Source organism: Pyricularia oryzae, chromosome 6 (assembly GCF_000002495.2).
Source record: "Pyricularia oryzae 70-15 chromosome 6, whole genome shotgun sequence".
Lineage (NCBI taxonomy): Eukaryota > Fungi > Ascomycota > Sordariomycetes > Magnaporthales > Pyriculariaceae > Pyricularia > Pyricularia oryzae.
Window position 1 is genome coordinate 4,021,945 of NC_017853.1, and position 19,696 is coordinate 4,041,640.

Below are 19,696 nucleotides of genomic sequence, written 5' to 3' on the forward strand. Positions count from 1 at the left end.
CACAGGGGGAAAACAAGGAGGGCAGAGGCGGATCGTGCCTGACCGGGTTCGGGCCCGGTCCTGCTTAGGGGGATAGTTCACTGACGCGACCCCGTGCCTAAGGTGCACGGAGGGTTCGTCTGACGGCTTGTGCCGTGAATTGTGGGTGAAAAGGCAGCAAGTCTATTCCTCGTCTGAGTTCGAGTCGTTTACGATCGGTGTCCCTAGGCGTAAAGTGCGTTCGTGGCGCGCGGGGCGCTGGCGGGCCGCTCTGGGGCGGGCGCTGAAGTAGTTGGTGGCTATCGAAAACGCCTCAAAGCTTTTCGGTTGCCCGAGGCTTGTCTGGAAAAATTTGCGGCGTTGGGCGCGGTCTGGCGGCCCGACCGGCCGCTCGTTATCAAACCACGGCCAGTTTCTCCACACCGCCCGCGAATAGCGGCAGTGCACCGGGTGCTCAGGGGAGGTCCGCTTCCAGCACCAGGCACACGAGGTGTTTGCATCCTGGTGGTTGAAACGGTCATGGTAGGCTTTGAAATCGCCGTGGCCGGTCCTCATGGCCAAATAATGGCCCAGTAGGGGTCTTGGCAAACACAGTTCCTCGGGCTCCTTTCTCGGTGTATATTGGAATTTCCATTCCCTATATGCGGGGGACCGTTCACAGAGTTCTTTACGCCACCAGTCCTTCTCTATATTGGAAAGAATGGCTCTGAGGACCGTGCCGGCACCGCTATACGTGGTTTGCTGAGCCCTCGGGTCTGGGTCCGGCGGTCCGGCGGAGCCGGCCTTGGCCAGCTCGTCAGCCCGGTCGTTTCCCGGGATTCCCTGGTGCCCAGGGCACCAACGGACCCGAACCTCGGTACCTTGTTTTCGGAGTAAATCGACAAGGTCATGGAACTCCAGAAAAGCCCATTGGGACGAACGCGGCGCGTCGCCTCTAAGACCCCAAATAACCGAGGTGCTGTCCACACAAATCCAAATCCGGGCGCCTGGCTGGGCCTTGGCTGCCGCCTGTAACCCTTTTAGGGCGCCAATCGCCTCGGCGTCGAAAACGTGGCTTTCCGGCGTAATAAATGCGGAGCCTGCGGCAAATTCCAGGCCCGCCCTAAAAGCGGCCCATCCGTACCCTATCTGGACGCAGTTGTTTTCGTGTTTTTCCGAACCATCCGTATATACCACGATATCGTCAGGTGATACCATGTCCAGCCATTCGATAAAGCGGCGGGCCGCTTCCTCTTTCGGGACTCCTCCGGTGGGGTCAGTGCGAGAATCCGGGGCATTGCGAGGTGCGCGCAACTCTAGTCTCCGGATCCGCGGGAGAAGTTGTGCAGCCGTTTGCAGGGTTGTGGCCGAATGGCCCGAGTTGCGGGCACGAGGTGTTTCACGCAGGCGGCTGACAAGGGGGTGCCCCTTGTCCGCGAGCCTTAGTCGGGCGCCGTATTTCAGGCGGGTGTAGGCCAGCGCGACGCGGGCCGAGGGTAGTCCTGCGTCCCTGAGAACAGTGGACGAGGGGGTGGTTTTATACGCCGGGAGGATTGCCCGTGCCGCTAAAACCAGCGGTTTGTTCAGTGCTTTGAGGAGTCCTCTTTGTTTGTGCGCTGGGTTGTACCATGCCTCGGCTGCGTAGGTGGCCGAGGAGCCCACGCATGCCACCGCTGCCTTGCGAAGTGCAGCCGCAGGCGGTCCGTATTTTACTGCCCCAAAGCCTTTAAGGTGGGCAGCGACCGCCATTGTTTTGGCAGCCCTTTCGGCCACGTGGCGGCGCCCGTCTAGCCGTCGGCTGAACCAAAAACCAAGCCAACGCATGCCCGGGTAGCGTTCGGCCCCGGAGGCGCTTTGTCCGCGTCGACCGCCCGGTAATTGGACCGGGGTAACCGTTCTACCATTAATCCGGATTTCCGGGTTGCGACCGTGCCTTTTCTTAGTAATATGGATCACCTCTGTCTTTTCCGCTGCAAAATGGATCTTCTCTTCCGCCGCAATTTCGTGCATATCCCGGAGTTTATTTTCCAGCCAACGTACGTTTTCCTCCAACGAGGGTGACGATTTCCATGTAAGCACGTCGTCTGCGTATGCCAACCGCCACTTCGTACCGTTTTTGACGAGATACGCCAAATATAGCATATATAGGATCGGGGAAAGGGGAGACCCTTGCGGGGTGCCGCACCCAAGCCGCCTAAAGCCCGTGGTCGTACCCTCCAGCCGGACTCGGGCCTGGCGGCCGCTTAAAAAGTTAATTACGAACCTGAGGAGCATTTTACTAAACCCGAGGCTCCGCATTTTCCGTATTAATCGCCTATGGAGGAGGGCGTCGAAGGCGCCTTGGACGTCGCATGCGACAAGGGTGACTTCCTCCCCGCGAGCTAGAGCCTGCTCGATATCGTGGGCGAGGGCACAAACCAGATCCGTCGCCGATCGTTTGGGTAGGGCACCGCCGTGGGTGCAGCTAAGGAGCCCGTTGTCGTGTATGGCCCAAACTATCCGGCGTGCAACGAGCCTCTCGAGGCCTTTTCCGATGCAGGAGAGGAGGGCTATAGGCCGCCAAGATCGAACGCTGCTCCGGTCTTTCTTCCCCGTTTTCGGTAGCATCGCGACTTCGGCCTTCTTCCAAGGCGCTGGGAAATGTCCGAGTTCCAGGCAACGTTGGTAGAGCCTGCGCACCGGCTCGGCCAACGAAGCCCATCCGGCTTTTAGTAGCCGGACGGTCATTCCGTCGATGCCCGGGGACGTGCTCGTAACCCCAATGCAGGAGCGCTCCGCCTCTTCCGCACTAACCTGGGTGTCCCAAGGGATTTTAGCCTCGTCCGGCGACCAGGCCTCCAAGGGGTCTCCCTGCAGGTCGTCCTCCGCCGAAAATCGGCCAAGCACCTCCCGTTGCAGTGCTTCCGCTTTTGCTAAAGGCTCGCTCACTTGCTCGCCGTTAATAACCAGCGGCGGGGACCGGAGGCGTGGTCCGGCTCCCAACCAGCCCACCATGTTCCACAAATCCTTATCGTCGCGCAGTTGGTCGATCCGGTGCCTCCAGTACTCCCGCTTCGCGGCCCGCACCCCTTTCGTATAGGCTTTTTCCTCGGCAGAGGCGTCTGCCCTATTTACAGCGCTCCGTTTAACCCGCTGGAATTCGGACCAGAGCCGCTGGCAGTTTTCGGTCCACCAGGGAGCCGAGCTGCCCCTTTTTCCCGCCGGCGTACCCACGACCCACGTCACTTGCTCCCATAAAGTTGTAAATTCAGCTACCCACGCGTCCAATGCGTAGCCATCGGCCGCGGATCCCGGGTCCGGCATATTTTGCATGCCAAAAGCAAGTAGCTCCGCGAACTTTGGTAGCCGGTCGTCCCTAACCGAAACGTTGACCGCCTCCGGGCGGGGGGCGCCGCGCGTCCGCAGCGTGGTATAAAGGGATTCGTGGTCGGAGCCTGTGTAAAAACTGCTGTCAACCACAGTTATTGTGCTGGGGAGGTTGGAAAAGACCATATCCAGTAAACCCCCGTCGCGGTGGGTGGGCACGCCGATATTTCCTGTAAAACTCATCCCCTGGGCTTGCGCCCATGCCGTCAGTTGATCCCCTCCGCGTGCGTTTGCGCGGCCCGGCTGGTATGCAGCAGCCGCTACGTTAAAATCGCCGCCTAGCACCGTGGGTCCATTTGGCACGGTATTGCATACCATTTCCAGCGCGGCCTCAGTACCCGGAGCCTTATATACGTTAATAAACAATATTCCGTTAATTTCGAGCCAGAGTACGTCCCGCGTATTTTGGCCCTGCGGTAATCGTCGTTGTGCGGCCCCTAGGGCGGCCCCCTTCTTAACGTAGGTGAGCACCCGGGGCCGGAGCCCAGTCATAGCTTCGTAAATGTTGGCGTGCCATTCGTCCACTGGCGCAAAAACATCATAGCCCGGGTGCGTTTGTGTAGTCGTATTTAGCCCGCACCATGGCTCTTGAACGTTAACCAGGTCCACTTTTCTCTGGTGGCACAACTCCAATAGGCTCAGATGCACACCCATCCTTTTACCTACGTTGGCCCAGACTATGTCGAGGCATTCCCGCTGCATATTGCCGAGCGAGTATTTCGTCATATCGATCGATGGGTTGCTTCCAAATTTATCACATCAGCGGGGCAGATTTCGGCAGCCGCTGCGTCTTCCTCCATTTCGGCTGCCCAAACGATTTCGTCGTGCACACGTTCCTGTTCAGCCTGCAAGAAGTTGCGGATGTCCGCCCCTGCCGCCTCGCATGGCCGCGCTCTTTTATTTGAAATGCTCGATCGGGAGTTCGAGGTTTGCGAATGCTGCGATGAGGTGTTTAGGACCGGGATTGCAGGTGCTGGCTCTCGGCGGGCCGCCTCAGCCCGGTCGTTGATAATCGCGGCACGGTTGGCACGTCCGATTCTGCGGATCCCCTTTAGTTTACGCTGTGAAGGTCGTTCAAGCTTCCCATTTACCACTAAAGGTCGGGCAGGGCAGTTCTCATGTCCGGATGGGAAATGGCCGTGGCAATTGACGCATTTGGGGGCTGCCTTGCACGGCTCTTCCTCTGTCGCATGTTTTGTTTCACCACATATGCCGCAGCGCGCTTGCCGTACGCAGCGACGTATTTCGCAATATCCCTGGCAACCGTCGTGGTGGTATGTAATTTTGCGTGATTTTTCAACCTTCCGCGCACGTCTCGACACTCCAAAAAGCTGAAAGGGTTTTACGGGTTGAAGGAAGGACACTATCCACGTGCCCTTAGCCGTATGTGGGTCGTAACCATGTTTGGAAATATGCCAGTTGACTGGCTGTTGGCCTGCTGCCACGGTAATCTCCTCCTGGATTACCTCATGTACGTCCTTTCTTCCGTCCAGGCAATTGAGCGTTCGGGGCACTCCAGAGACGGCGTATGTGTGCCAGGTTGTCGGGACAGTGACTTCCCGCGCGTCCAATGCGTCCATAATGGCCTTGACCGCGCTGGGGTTGAGGAGTTTTTGCCGTGTTTCCTCAGAGGCCACCGTAACACCCCAGCCCGTGGGGGTACGCTTGGCGTTTGGGATTTCACTGTGTGGCACCGAGACCAATTCGGCCAGTTTGGTCGTTACCGCGTATGGCTCCCTCGTCACCATCCGCAATTTGTCATTTACGCGGATCAGGATGCGGTTGGACGGCTGTTCTGTCAAACGTTTCGGGGCTTGGGAGCGGTCCCGGCCCGATTGGGAGGGAGTTGCGGAGCTGTCAGGTGCATTGCCGGGCGTCGTACGTATCGGGTACGAGCGCGTGGCCGGGGTTAAAATTTGCGTTGGGGCCGCCGCTGGTGGCGTGGCGGCTCGCTCGGCCCATGTGACCGATTTGTTAGTGGGCGTGCCTCTGCCTTTAGAGGCCGACGACGCCGTGCCCGTCCTCGTAATTAAAATGCTGCGCCTTTCGCTGGAACTGGTCGGCGAACGCGACGGGGAGCGTGAACGCTCTTTTTCAGGGAGGGTGCGACTGAGGAACCAGCCGCTGATCACGTCGTCAAGTTCAAGAACAATTCTCCTAAGCGCGGCGTCCTCCGGGGCCTGTAAATTTTCGAGCTTGGCTGCAAAGACCTCTTCGAGCCAGCTGCCGACTGTTTCCACGTTTTCCAACTCCTGCTGCAGTGTTTTGATGGCCAGGGCCGGGAGGCTGGAGTACCTTCCGCGGCCAGCCGGCTGAGGCGCGTTAGCGGTGCGCGTGTCGAGAGATACGTGTCCCGACTCGGCCTGGCCCTGCGGCAAAGCCTGCGGCGTGCTCTGCGGGCGCGCGCGGCGGTTTGAGACCTCTGGTGAGGCCATGACGACCAGCGCCCGGAGGGCGAAAATTCTTCAGCTGTTAAGCTTATTGGTGTGTTTGGGTGTGAATCGCTAACAAAGGTGGGTCTGACCCATGAATGGTGGAGGATGCTTGATCAAACTAAGCTAGACAGGTCTTGAATATATTTTCTGGAATCGGAAATGAAAGGAATACATCTACAAAGTAAAATTTACCGTGATAAACGCCCAGATCATCGCTGTAAATTGCCTCTCTCTACTGTCTAGAAAGCCCAGTAATCCAAACATTACTCAACTCATCCAACCCTCCAGCTAAAAGCACCCCCTCGTCACCAGGACATGGCGCCCTCGGCCGCCAGCGGCCTCGGCACCGCCTTTGCGACGGCACCACCGGCCAGCACGTCGTAGATGCGCTTGCCGAACCTCGAAAAGGCGTTGGTCATGCCCCCAATCTCCGTCAGCCTCTTCTCCAGGGCCGACAGCGCAAAGGGAAAGGCCTCGCCGCCGACGCGGAGCACGTTCTGGTCCAGGTCGATCTCGATCGCGGCGCCCGTGCCGGCGAGCTCGTAGAAGCGCTCGTCGGCGATGGTGAATCCCAGCAGGCCCAGGGACGGCATGTTGCGGGCAAAGATGAAGGCGAAGCTCTTGGCGATGACGCATTTTGCTCCGACGCCTGGAAGATGAATGTTAGTATGTTTAGTGTGTATATCTCGCTTTTCGTTGCTTGGTCGTGATTGATTGGTTAAGGAATGAGGACTAGAACTAGAACTAGAAATAGAACTAGAACTACCTAGTCTTACCTAGCAAAGCCTGTACGGCCTCCTGGCGACTTGACCCGCAACCAAACGCCTTGCCGCCGACAATGACCTCGTGGCCGTCCTTGACTGCATCGCGGAAACCTGGCTCGTTCCTCTCCATGCAGTGGGACCCGAGCTCTTTGTTGTCTTTGGATGTAAGTAGGAACTGGGCAGGAGCAAGCTGCATCCCAGATTGTAAGTCAACTGTTAGTCTCTGACTCTCTCGGTGTAGTTCAGGGCAGAAAAGAAAGGGTCGCTCAGTGGTTTTGCTTTTGCTTACCGCGTCTGTATCGACAAAGTCTCCCAGGCGGTACACTTTGCTCTTGATGACCCCCTGCGCCGGAGCCTTTTCTGTGGTGGTTGAATCAGCTGCAGTGTTGTTGGCTGCCGCAGGGCTCTCTTCAGCTGGCTCATCAGCTGCTTCGAGACCATCTCTTCCGGCAGGCTCAACCCAGGATGGCTCCTCCAGGGCACCAGTAGGCAGGGAGCCTTTGCCCTTGACCTTGTCCCAGTGCTCGTCTGGGATGAGATCAATCAGCTCCTGGGGCGATGTGACCTTCATGTCAAAAGACGATGCGGCCACGGTGGCGGCTGAAGCCAACGAACCAAGAGCGCCTAAACACGACGGTATCAAAATCTCATCAGTTTTGTTTTTTTATTAAAAATTCTGATTCAAACAAAAACCTTGGGCCCTCGGGCAAAGTCACGGAAATGCACAAAAACTCACCTCTACCCATGCGGTTCTCAAAGTTGCGGTTTTGACTGCTCAGCCAAACCGAGCCGGGCGCGGCCATATCGGCACCCATGCCCACGCAGTACGAGCAGCCCGGGATGCCAATGGTGAAGCCGGCGCGCTCGTAAATCTCGGCCAGGCCGGTCTTGCGCAGGTGCTCGGCGATGGGGCGACTGCCGGGCACGACGCGGCGCTCGCCACGGGCGACGGGCCGGAGCCCCTTGTCCAGGCCCGCCTTGAGCACGAGGGCGCCGACGACCAGGTCCTCCTCGGCGGTGGTGCAGGCGCCGATGAAGACGCCGTCCAGCGCGGTGCCGGCGACCTGGCCGACGGGCACGACGTCGTCGGGGCTGGGGTAGCGGGCGACGCACGGCTCGGCGCGCGAGAGGTCGATCTCGTAGGACTCGGCGTAGGCGCAGCCGCGGTCGGGGCGGAAGTAGCGCGAGCCCCGGCGGTGGTGGGGGGTCTTGCGGGCGTCGACGAAGCGCTTGGTCACGGCGTCGGGGGCAAAGATGCCGGTGATGCCGCCAAACTCGGTGGTCATGTTGGCGACGGCGAAGCGCGAGTCGGAGCTCAGCCACCGGCAGCCGGGGCCGGTGTACTCGACGACGCGGTCGGCGGCGACGGTGTTGCGCTTGAGCTGCTGCAGGATGTGCAGGATGACGTCCTTGCCGCCGACGCCGCGGGCGGGGCGGCCGGTCAGGCGGATCTCGACCACCTCGGGCACCTTGAACCAGATCTGGCCCGTGACCAGCGCCATGGTGACCTCGGTGGCGCCCAGGCCGATGGACAGGCAGCCGTTGGCCCCCGCGCTGCACGTGTGCGAGTCCGACCCGATCACCAGCTGCCCCGGCTGCGCCCGCTCGCGGTAGAACTCGGTGTGCATGATGGTGTAGTTGCTGCCCTGGAACTGCGTCATCTTGAACTTTTTGCGCGCAAAGTCCATCTCCCGCACCAGGCTCTGCACCAGCGGCGTGTCTGACACCCGCGGGTCCACCACGTGGTCTCCCGCCAGCCAGAACCGGTCGTTGCGGAACACCCCGGGGTCGCCCAGCTTGTTGTACACCTGAAGCATGCCCTTTTGGGGATAGGTCAGAGTCAGTAGGTGTTGTGTAATTAGGAAAGAAGATCACATAAAGAACATCACATATCAAATACAAATATCATCAACTTACATGCCAGCTGGCTTCGCTCGCCATGACCCAGTCTACCGACACCCGAATGGTATCTCCCGTCTTGACATACCCAGTACGCGACAGATCGTGCATTGCAAAGATCTTTTCCGTCACGTTCATGGGTGGTCGGCCGGCAGGACGCAGACTCAGAGGCGCCGTCATGGCCCCGTCGTATCGCTCGGCCGAATTTAATGCCTCGAGCCCTAGAAGAGGTCAGCTTGGATTTTTTGCTCCTTCCGACCCCGAGAGTGACTTGCAAAACATACACGCAGATGTAAGAAGGAGAAGCTCGTCAACGTCATCCGCCGAAATTTCATCCGTCCACGACAAGGCCATGCCGCCCAGGTTGGTGGGTGCCGTGGCGATGCTGACGGTCTGCAGCAGGGCGTCGCTCTCCTTGACCTGTCCGTTTCTTCGCAAATGTGCGCCCAAAACAGAGAAGACGGTCAGAGGATGCAGCGACGACTGCTTCTCGCCGTCTGGAATGGAGCTCCATGCGTCATCTTCCAGTTGAACGTTGCGTATTGTGTGCAAGAGCTGTCCCAATCGAGACTGGAGCGATTCGTCGGCCATGATGGGTTGTGTGAAAGAATAACAGAGGTGTGATGAATCGATGATAATAATGACAAAAATAAAACGGATGATGTAATTCAACGAGTCCTGCTCTGTCCTGCTCTGCAGTGGTAACGTTGGAGATGCTGAAAATAAGTACAAGGTGGGGCGAGAGGGATTGAGCTGAACTGGTGGAAAGAAAACCTATGGCAGAGGAGGGAATAGTGTGGAGGAATAGTATGGAGGAATAACAAAAATCTACCAGCAGCCTGGGAAAGGGCTCATTTTGAAACAATTCTTCAAGGTCAGCAATTTGTGTCAAGCGAACCCCGAAAGATCGAAAACACCATGGGATGACTGACTGCTGGAGCTGGAGCAAGGCTAACGAAACCTGTCAAAAGAATCCTCCGACGGTTCACCAAGTGATTCAAATGGGTGGGTATCAGGGACGTCCAAGCTAAAATTATCATCATAGCTACCAGAGCTAAGGTACAGAGGTCGAGGTATATCAGACTAGTCTAGACAAATATGATTTTTCGTCCGATATGCCAAATCCAGTATAGTAGTACCAGCTATCAAGTCGTCTGTGAGGGAAAAAAGAAAAGTGGGTGTTGGCTTCAGGACCCTTGGCTGCTGGTCGAGGCATTCGTGGTAGGGCCTGGACGCGAACCCCGGCATTGAATTTGAAGCTTATTCATGCATAGAGCTAGTTATTAAAAGACCCAGGAGAAGAAAAAAAAATAAAAAAAAATAAAAACGCCCCAGAGCTTATTTCAAACATGTTACATTTGTTTTGCACCAAGGCGGATGCCAAGTCCACACGCCAAGCCCTTGCTGTCCACCGAAAAGGATATTTAGGTGTAGGGTTGAAACCAGCTTAAACCGACCCCCGACCCGCGTGACCATTGTCGGCCTGGGGCTTTGCCTCTTTTTTATTCCCCGAACAAAAGGGGTCATCCATCCACCCAAAGATCTGCGCGCGCCTTGTTGGGCCGGCAACTGACTGACTATTCAAGGTCGCCTCGGCAAGGCATATTATCCCCCCCTGGCGTTTTGGGAAGCTCAACTCTGTCTGTCCGATTACTATAAACCTCCCCCCCCCCCCCCCCCCCCCGGCCGGGGCGGTGGCCCGAGCCCCAACATGCAGCCCTGTGATCCACACAATTGAGACGTCGTTTTCAAACTTTGTTTCCACGTTGACCTACCTCCCCAGGCAGCTGCTCAAAGCCCTGAACTGCCTGGGTACCTGAAGTTGATCGTGTAGCAAAAAGCGAAATCTAGCGTGACGCTGGCTGCGCTCGCTTGCACCTGCATCTCGTTTCAATTGGGTTTTGCGACAAGAATACACATTCGGTACGGGTGCCGACATACTAGAGCCGGCGGGAATAGACAAGACTGGGGTTTCCTTTTCCCTTTGTCTGTCAGTGGTCACATGGAATCTCAGATGCTTGATTGCTTGATAAAGCTGCTCTTTGATCTACAAACTACTTTGGACTCGCCATAGGAGAGGGAAGAGAATTTTCAGACTGTTGAATCTTGTTTAATATAATCTTTTTGCCAAAATGTCAACCAAGAAATTCAGCATCGTTGCTTTCGGGGGAGACTATGCCGGACCCGAGGTAGGATTCACTTTTGTCAGACTGGCTTTTCCTTGCCATACACTGGCGTCACTGATATCAAGTTGCTGACCAAATGTATTATTCAATCATCCACAGGTTATGGCCGAGGGCCTCAAGGTCATGAACCAGGTTCTGAGTCGGTATCCCGATGTCGAATGTGACATCAAGTCCTACGAGCTGGGCGGTGTAAGTTGGACTCTGATCGACAGTTGTAGTTTCTGCCGCTAACCAGAAATCCCCGCGACAGACCAGCTTTGACCTCCATGGAGAAGCCCTTTTACCCGAAGCCCTGGAGGCAGCCAAAAAGGCCGACGCCGTGCTGGTGGGCGCTGTTGGTGGTCCTGTAAGCAGCTTGTCTTGCCCTGAGTGTTTTATACTTTTAGGCCATCTACTAAACTCTACCTCTGCAAAAACGACACAGAAATGGAACGGTCGCGTACCGTCGGTAGAGTTCCAAAGCCTGGGGGCCCTGCGGCGCGAGCTGCAGCTGTACGGCAACCTGCGGCCCATCAACTTCGCCGCGCCGTCGCTGGTGGACGACTCGCCGCTCAAGGCCGAGGTGGTCCGGGGCACCGACATCCTCATGATCCGGGAGCTGACGGGCGGCATCTACTTTGGCGAAAAGTCGCAGGGCGACCGGGCGGCCTCGGACACGGACCGCTACACGTACGAGGAGGTGGAGCGGGTGGCGCGGCTGGCCGGGTCGCTGGCGCGGCAGCAGCGCGACCCGCCGCTGCCCGTGGTCAGCCTGGACAAGGCCAACGTGCTCATGGCCTGCGGGGCGTTTTGGCGCCGCGTCGTCGCCGAGGTCTTTGCCGCCGAGTTTCCAGACGTGCCGCTAACCCACCAGCTGGCCGACAGCGCCGCCATGATCCTGGCCTGCAGCCCCACCAAGCTCAACGGCGTCGTGCTGGCCAGCAACCTCTTTGGCGACATACTCAGCGACCAGGCGAGCGTCATTGCCGGGAGCATTGGTCTTTTGCCGAGCGCCAGCCTGTGTGGGATTCCTACAGCCGGATCGGGAATGATTAAAGGGTTGTATGAGCCGATCCACGGTGAGTTACTTGTTGTTTGTTTGTGCTCTGCTTTTGTGCCGCGAATCTGGCTGCCAAGTGCTGACTGGTTTTCACCATGAATTATCAGGCTCCGCCCCCGATATTGCAGGGAAGCAGGTTGTAAACCCCATAGGGATGATTCTCTCCGTGGCCATGATGTTCAGGTATTCACTAGGCATGCCCGAGGCGGCTGGTCTGATCGAGACGGCTGTGCGGGACACGATCGAGGCCGGGGTCCGTACCAAGGACATGGGAGGGAATGCTTCTACAAAAGAAATTGGCGACCATGTGGTCCAGATTCTCTCCAAGCTTGGATGAAAGATCTTATTGCCGTTGGAGACTAGGATTAGACTAGACCAGATACATCAGAAAGCAAAACAACCATAGCATGCCAACGAATAATGCCATTGTAGACCATGCTTTTACCCGAGAGATTTCAAGTGGGTCAGTTCGTTCAAGCTGCTAGTATGTGTGATGAATGGTTTGATCTGAGGGAGATTGTGCGTATGAGTAGGTGTGCAAATGTGTGTGTGTAGGCTGCAAGGGTGTGCAAAGGTCTGTAAAGGTGTGCAGAGGTGTATAGGTGTGTGACTAGCGTGCTAAAGCTGATACAAACGAGAAAAAAAAAGAGACACCCCAGCCACGATCGACGATCTTGGTACCGGCAAATGGCAGACACACCTCTGGGACCGCCCCACCCCATGTTACATCATGAGGATCATGAAATCCCTTCTCGAACAATCAGACAATGGCTCGGCATATGCCCACCTTTGCTAACTACTATGGCACCTACCCTTGCACGCATATCACCGCTAGGCAGGGCCCTTGTTGAGATGCAAGGTTCACGTTTGACAAACAATTCGGGGTATAACTCATATGGGACCTAATAACTACCAGAATAGCGATTATCAAAGAGGCAGGTCTGCATTGAGCCTCCCAGTTTTCACGTATTGTGGGTGCAACCTGATATTTGGGTACGTGGCAAACGGCACGAGTTTCCATGTTATCATTTGAATTTACAACATGAATGTTTCTGTCTTTGGGCTGCCTCAATAATGTGTACCAGTGTGCCACTGTCATCGGAATTTTCTTCTTTTTCTTTGATCGGTTGACAAGGCCAGCAAGCATAATTAATTACTACTTGCCTGGCAGGCTGGCACACATCTGTCAAGAACGTCAACTGAACATGTGACAAAACATCTTGGATGACACTTTTTTGCAATTGATATCTTGGGATGAATCCGAGGCAAGAAAGCCTTTGCGCGGCGCAACCCTTCTTACGCACCCACTCGCATAGAGCTTGACTTGGATAAGCTACCAAATTACCGTTGAACAAAAATGAAACTTGAACGTGGGGAAACAAGGGGTGTGGATTATTTATAAGGCTGATTGAAATGCGGTACGACATGAAATACTACCGAATCCCCAAAGAGGGTAATACGGGGCCCCGTTGTGGTGCCTTCTTGGCAGCCTTGAAGAATCCCCATAACCGATGGAGCATGAAACGTCACCTCCACAGTGGGTTTAGCTACCAAGTACCTATCTTGTTCTACAGGACGATTCATTGCTGGGGACTTTGATGGCGTCGGGGCTTGCATCGCGACAGTCTTGAGCGTGTGAAGGACAAGCATGTAACAACCACCTCGTGTAATGTACAGTCCCAGACTCCCAGTTACCAAGCTGGCGGTATCAGCATCCCTGTTTCAGACTTGTAGTCCTCCTCATGACCTCCGGCCTCCTACCATTGTAGGCTTAGCGAGGCCAAACTGATGCCGTCCTGAGACCATGTCTCGGTAGCAAACAACAGAGATCCCAGAATATCTTCTGACAGATGAGAATCTTGGTTCAAATGCGTACATGAAGAGAAGGGTTGTCTCTGTGGGGAGGATTGCGAATAAAAGGCACGACTCCTGCGTTGATCTCTAGCATCTTTTTCTGGACTCTTGTCTCAGCATCATCTTGTTTTCTGTCTTTTCTATTACCAGCTTCTAGCAGCTTATACCCCTATTTCTGTACCTGGTTGCTAATCTGCCCCATCTCTTTATTAATTCTTTTTCGACCAACAAGACGCTGGGCGTCCAAGATCTAATACACATTCACAATGTAAGTCGTTTGGTCCATGACCGTCCATCAAGGAATCAGCATGGAACCAAATTGACCAAGGATTTCTGATGATCTGATCTACCTAGGCTTTCTTCACCTCAAACCAAATACACCGGCTTCACGCAGGTCCACAATCCAAACAGGCAGTGGCCTGACAAGGTCATCACCAAGGCGCCTATTTGGCTGTCGACAGATCTTCGTGATGGAAACCAGTCCTTGACGGCGCCTCTTGTATGTGACATGATTAAATTCCTTGAACAAGTTTGCAGTGTGCACTCCATCCAGACTCTTGCTTCTTACCAGATGAATCCTAACGCCGTGGTTCACCACCCCAGAACTCGGACCAAAAGTTTGAATTCTTCAAGCTGCTGGTGGAGATTGGCTACAAGGAGATCGAGGTCAGCTTCCCGGCGGCGTCCAACGTCGAGTTCGAGTTCACGCGACGGCTGGTGGAGACGCCCGGGGCGGTGCCGGACGACGTGCGGCTGCGGGCGCTGGCGCCGACGCGCAACGACTTTCTGAAGCGGACGGTGGACGCGCTCGAGGGCGCCAAGCGGGCGACGGTGTGCACGTACATCTGCGTCAGCGACAAGATGCTCAAGTACCAGGGCTTCTCGCGGGCGCGGGCCATCGAGCAGGCGGTGGGGGCGGTGCGCTACCTGCGGTCCATCACCAAGGACAACCCCGACACCAAGACCAGGTGGGACCTGGCCTTTGGGCTCGAGTCGTACAACGAGTCGGACCAGGACTTTGCGCTGGCCATGACGGAGGCGGTCATGGGCGCCTGGGAGGCCAGCGCCGACGACCAGATGTGGGTGGTGCTGGCCACCAGCACCGAGGTGGCGACGCCCAACGTCTTTGCCGACCAGGTCGAGACCTTCATCGCGGGGCTGTCGGCGCCGGAAAACGTGCTCATCTCCATCCACACCCACAGCGACCGCGGGTGCGGCGCCGCGGCGGCGGAGCTGGGCATGCTGGCCGGGGCCCACATGGTGGAGGGCTGCCTGTTTGGCAACGGCGAGCGGGCCGGCAACGTGGACCTGGTCACGCTGGCCCTCAACCTGTACACGCGCGGCATCAGCCCGCACCTCGACTTCTCCGACCTCTACGCCGTCAGGGACCGGTACGAGCAGCTGACCGGCCTGCAGGTGACGGCGCGCACGCCCTACGCCGGCGAGTACGCGCTGCAGGCCTTTAGCGGCCACCACCAAAACATCATCCGCAAGGGCATGGGGCTGCGCCTGAGGGCCGAGGCCGAGGGCCGCCCCGCCCCCGTCTGGGACATCCCCTACCTCCCCGTCGACCCGCAGGACCTGGGCATCCCGATCGACCACATCATCCGCGTCAACTCCCAGAGCGGCAAGGCCGCCGCCACCTGGATCCTCAGCCGCCGCTGGGGGCTCGACCTGCCCGTCGACATGCAGGTCCACTTTGGCCGCCGCCTCATGGCCCTGTGCGAGGCCCTGGCCCGCGAGATCTCCCAGGACGAGCTGCTCGGCCTCTTCACCTCCACCTACGGCCTCGAAACCCCCGACCGCCCAAGCCATCACCTGGGCCACCTGACCGTCCAGCGCAGCAGCAACGGCCGCGGCTACGTCGTCGACGGCCTCATCAGCCCCATCGACGGCGTCAAGCTCGTCCTCGCCGGCCTCGGGTCCGACCTCGCCACCGCCGCCCTGCAGAGCTTGAACATTGACACCGAGGGCAAGGCCGTGGCCGTCAAGATCCAGGACACCCAGCAGCTCAACAACGACTTTGGAAGGGGGAGGTATTGTGCCCTGGCGACCTGTGAGGTTGCCAGCCAAGTCCAGTGGGGCTACTTTATTGACGAGAACAAGGAAAAGGCCGAGGCTTTGGCCGTGATTGCAGCAGCCTTGGTAAGTTTTTTTTTTTCTTTTTTCTTTTCTTATCGATCCATCCATCACAACGTTGCGTCTTCAAATGCTGACCAGCCCTCACTACTAGCGCATGTACTGCATGCAAACCGGTCCCCTGGACCTCAGCAAGATAAACCCTTCAGTTCAACACACCACCAACCTCTCAGCTGCTGAAAACAACTTGATAGTGACCGCTTGATTGGAGCATGCCTAACTCTGAACAACATGTGCATGGCGTTGACCGCTTCGGTTTTGTTCTTGGCTTTTGCTGTGTCAAACATGGCAAATATACCTTGTTGGTTTGTTGCAATACACCATCGCGAATCTTTTGTATTACTTGAGATTTTTTGGCTAGGTAGCTTTATCAAGAACTCTGTTCTGTTGCTTCTGTCAGAACCAAATTCCAAAAATTGCCGACTCATGTCGCCTGAACCCTTGCAGCTCGTGTCCTTACCAAGTTTTTGGCAGTTGAACCTATTTTGTCGAATTTTGTGACTACCAGAGTTGGCATCCTTCCGACCTTACGACCTACCTACCCTTGCTATCTTTGGGTGGCCAAAACCAGACTGACCAATCATCACCACCAAATCACCACGTTTCCGTCTGAAAAGCCATCCTCCCCGCACCCATCCCCGCGGCACCAGATCGATTTACAGACCATCTCTCGAGTAATTCCCGGCTGCAAGCCACGCGCCAGCGAATCGCCCCATCCCCTCAAACCTATCACAATCGCCATGACAAGCAGGTGATGCAGCGGCCAAAGTCTTCGGCCGCGAACCTCATCCACAAACCGCCGCTAGCTAGTCAGCAATCAGCCCGTGAGAATCTAGACCCTCGTCTGTACAAGCCGAAAAGAAACCACGACATATGCCTGATCAATCCTGCAGCCAACCGCAAGCCTGCTGCTGTTGCCGCCGCTGCTGCTGCATCAGAGTGCAACCCTGGGAATGCACATGCGGATCAAATGCGCCGCATCAAAAGCTTCTGGCGGCGGCCAAGACATAGATAAACAAGGCCGACAAAGATCCGGGACCCCGCCGGGATCACGCGGGCCACTACAATACATCTACCGAGCCAATGCCTTCCCGTCGATCCCCGAAAAGCGTCCGGGTTGAGGAGGGGCAAGGGGCGAGGGGGGGTAAAAGGCTGTGGAAGCCAAACACCTACTTGGGCAGTCAACGCCCCGAGAGTTTTGCTGCTTGATCACTTCCTCAAACTGAGTGATGGCCAGTACAGAAACGACACACATCATCACCGACCTCACCCGTTTGCTCCATTACTCAAGACGAACGACACGCAAGCATTCGACGAGACGACAAAAAAAAAGTAGACATGTCAACGATACTTGCCGCGTCGGCCTCCGAACCCAACCTATGGGCAACGGCACAAAGAGCAACGTCGGTCGTCGCAACAACTGCCTACATGCCCACGCGGCAACTCGTTCAGAGGTTGCAACGCACTCTGGCCTCGCTCCACCTCTTCATACTGTGGTGCCACCTGTCCTCGACCATCGGGTCCCGGCTGCTTAGTCTTCTAGCGCAGCCGGCGGCCGTCAACAAGCCGACCATCCTGGCCTCGGCCACAAAAACGAGGCCCAGTATCGGGGTACGGAGGCTCTCAGAAGCAGGGGCTTGGGGCTCAAAGACGGCGCTGTCTTGGAGGCGACGGGCTACGATGGAGCTTGCCTGGGCTATACTCAGCCCCGCGGGGAATGCAGTTTGTCTGCTGCTATTCTGGCCGGGATGGTGGGTGCTCGGAGTTTGTGTTTACGCCACATGGTGGTCTTGCGGTCGTTGAGAAGGCGACTTCTCTAGGAGCGCTTCTTGTTTAATTTTCTGTCGGGGGTTCTTGCATATTATGGAGGCTCCCGAGTCTTGGTCGCGTGCACGATGACTAGGCTGCTTGTAACAATGAGCGAAAGGGACACGGCCAAGCCGATGCGTATCTGCCCCGTTTGCTTGGTGGTCACTGAAGGCCAGGATCAAACTTTCAGCATCCCGACTTGATTCATTTCGAGTAGAAAAAGGTATTCCCATCCGTGTCGCGGCGGAACTCGTTCCGATAGTCCCTGTCCGGGTCAAACTCCTGCCAGAGAGTGGCCGGGTAGATGTGCTTGTTCTTCTCGTACCACCGCCGGTCCACGACCTTGGTCAAATTGGGGTCGTCGTCGTGGCCCTCGAGAGTCTTGATGTCAACCTCGGTCTTGACGAGCTCGCCACCCTTGGGCTCCTGCTGCTCCCCCTTTGGCGCCTCGGCGCTGTAGTTGAAAAGGAGCTTTCCGCCGGGGCCGACCGTCTTGTTGATGGCGAAAAAGTAAAACTCGTAGTGATGCGGGATGATGACGGTGCCACGGACCATCATCAGATCGTCGACGCCGACTCTCGCCCAGTCCCGGCGGGATTTGTGTCTTGCGCCGACCTTTCTGCTCTTGTCGAGAAACACCCAAACAAAATCGCCCTTCTTCACCGTGACCGTGCCGCCCGGAAGGTTGGTGCCGTCGTAAAAGACGAAAGGAATCGCGATCTCGGTGGCCTTGACGGCCGCCTGCAGGGCCAGGAACTCGGCTCGTAGCGCGTCGCGTTCGGCGGGTTTTATCGGTGCGCGCGGGACGACCGCGACCGAGGCGTTGGGGGCGAGCTTGGCTTTCGAGGCTGTCGCGGCCTTGCTTGCTGCACCGCCACCCTGTGTCGTACTTGATTTTGTGGCCAGCGCCTTCTTGTTGATGCCTGCATCGGCTCCATCTGCCTCCTCGTCTCCTTCGTCGTCGGCAAACGACAGGCCACCAATCTTTGCCCGCTTCTGCTTCTTCCTGCTCTTTTTGCTCTGCTGCTGTGCGAGGTCGGCGTCGCTCGCCTCGCTGGCGTTGGCAGGGGTCCCGGCGTCGACGGGGGTCGAGGCCTTGCTCTTCTCGCGCGCTTCGCGCTCCTGCTGCTCCAGGACCTCGGCTCGACGCTTGCGGAAATCCGAGAGCGCGACCAGGCCGACGGTGTTGGTCGTCAATCGCTCGCTGGTCGTTTGGCTTGATGGAGTGAAGCGAGATGTTGGCGCTTGGTCGGACATGGTGGGTTTGCTGAGAGGTGGTTTGGACGGTATTGGGCTAGGTAACGTAGGTTGGTAGCTGTTGGTTTCGTGTTGCAAAACGCGACACGGAAAATATTGCTGCATCCATGGTGGGGCGTTGCTGGTGGTCTCAGCGCTCAAACAATAGCAGTATATGTACAGTATTTGCACTGTTACGATCGACAAGTTGTCCTCAGACCTGATCCAAAGGGTCTTTGGATGGACCCAAAGGTACAAACAAAGCCACGGATTGAGCCACGCTTAATTGGTGGAGCGCTCAAGTTAAAATCTTCGTTGAACAGTGCCTAGTAAGTAGTATATGAGAGTTTCCAGGATTTACCTGGCCTTGACAAACAAATTAAATTATTATTAGAATAAATACTTCTATTATCAGTAAACAGTATTTGTTATATTAAATAATAGTTATCCGTGTATTACAACAGTTATTAATATTTAATAATTATTTATTATATTTGCAATTGATATATTTTAAACTTTTTACCTGATATTATTTCCCTTTTGCTATATTTATAAACTCAAGTGCAAAACAATGGTTAGTTTTAGATCTCCGCTTAAAATCTTTTTTTACTTTTTCTTTTGCAAATGCCGTCACATCCGCGATTTCCAAAGCTGTATACCAATCTGATTCTACCACCCCTGAGCGAGTATGGACGCCCGACGGCTTTTATGCCGAGGTGGAAGAAATGGGCTTCCAAAAGACAAGAATACCCCTTATTACATTTACGACCATGTATCTTGGCCCGACAATTTGATTACAGCGTGAGCGAACCAAGACCCCCGGATATCAACGCTGATCGATAAGGAGTTTGCAATCTCCTGGTCTAGGTTAAGACATTCCAGTTAAAAGTTTGGTTTAAGCCATTTCTACGGCCGGTATTGAGAACAAATGTCTCGATATCGAGGAAGCATATGAAATGGACGGTAGAAGGAACCCTACCTGCCAACCGCGAAATTGCTATAAGAAATGCA

At 56.0% G+C, this 19,696-nt stretch overlaps 4 protein-coding genes across 4 annotated transcripts; 2 read left to right on the forward strand and 2 right to left on the reverse strand.

Moving 5' to 3' along the window:
- Positions 1-6,064: 6,064 nt before the first annotated feature.
- Positions 6,065-9,013, reverse strand: MGG_09814 (3-isopropylmalate dehydratase large subunit 2; the record flags this gene model as incomplete). Its single annotated transcript, XM_003720378.1, has 6 exons — positions 6,065-6,408; positions 6,536-6,713; positions 6,813-7,147; positions 7,260-8,343; positions 8,441-8,643; positions 8,707-9,013. 6 exons carry the CDS (start codon positions 9,011-9,013, stop codon positions 6,065-6,067), a joined length of 2,451 nt encoding a protein of 816 aa, XP_003720426.1.
- A 1,697-nt stretch (positions 9,014-10,710) lies between these two features.
- Positions 10,711-12,083, forward strand: MGG_09813 (3-isopropylmalate dehydrogenase; the record flags this gene model as incomplete). Its single annotated transcript, XM_003720379.1, has 3 exons — positions 10,711-10,797; positions 10,859-11,666; positions 11,755-12,083. The coding sequence occupies 3 exons, from the start codon at positions 10,711-10,713 to the stop codon at positions 11,982-11,984; spliced, it is 1,125 nt and encodes a 374-aa protein (XP_003720427.1). The 3' UTR covers positions 11,985-12,083.
- Positions 12,084-13,389: 1,306 nt separating this feature from the next.
- Positions 13,390-15,845, forward strand: MGG_09812 (2-isopropylmalate synthase; the record flags this gene model as incomplete). The annotated part of the gene is made up of 4 exons (XM_003720380.1): positions 13,390-13,412; positions 13,856-14,000; positions 14,105-15,646; positions 15,735-15,845. 4 exons carry the CDS (start codon positions 13,390-13,392, stop codon positions 15,843-15,845), a joined length of 1,821 nt encoding a protein of 606 aa, XP_003720428.1.
- Positions 15,846-15,882: 37 nt separating this feature from the next.
- MGG_09811 (XAP5 domain-containing protein) lies at positions 15,883-18,788 on the reverse strand. The gene has a single exon (XM_003720381.1). It carries the CDS (start codon positions 18,704-18,706, stop codon positions 17,654-17,656), a length of 1,053 nt encoding a protein of 350 aa, XP_003720429.1. The 5' UTR covers positions 18,707-18,788; the 3' UTR covers positions 15,883-17,653.
- Between the last annotated feature and the right edge of the window lie 908 nt (positions 18,789-19,696).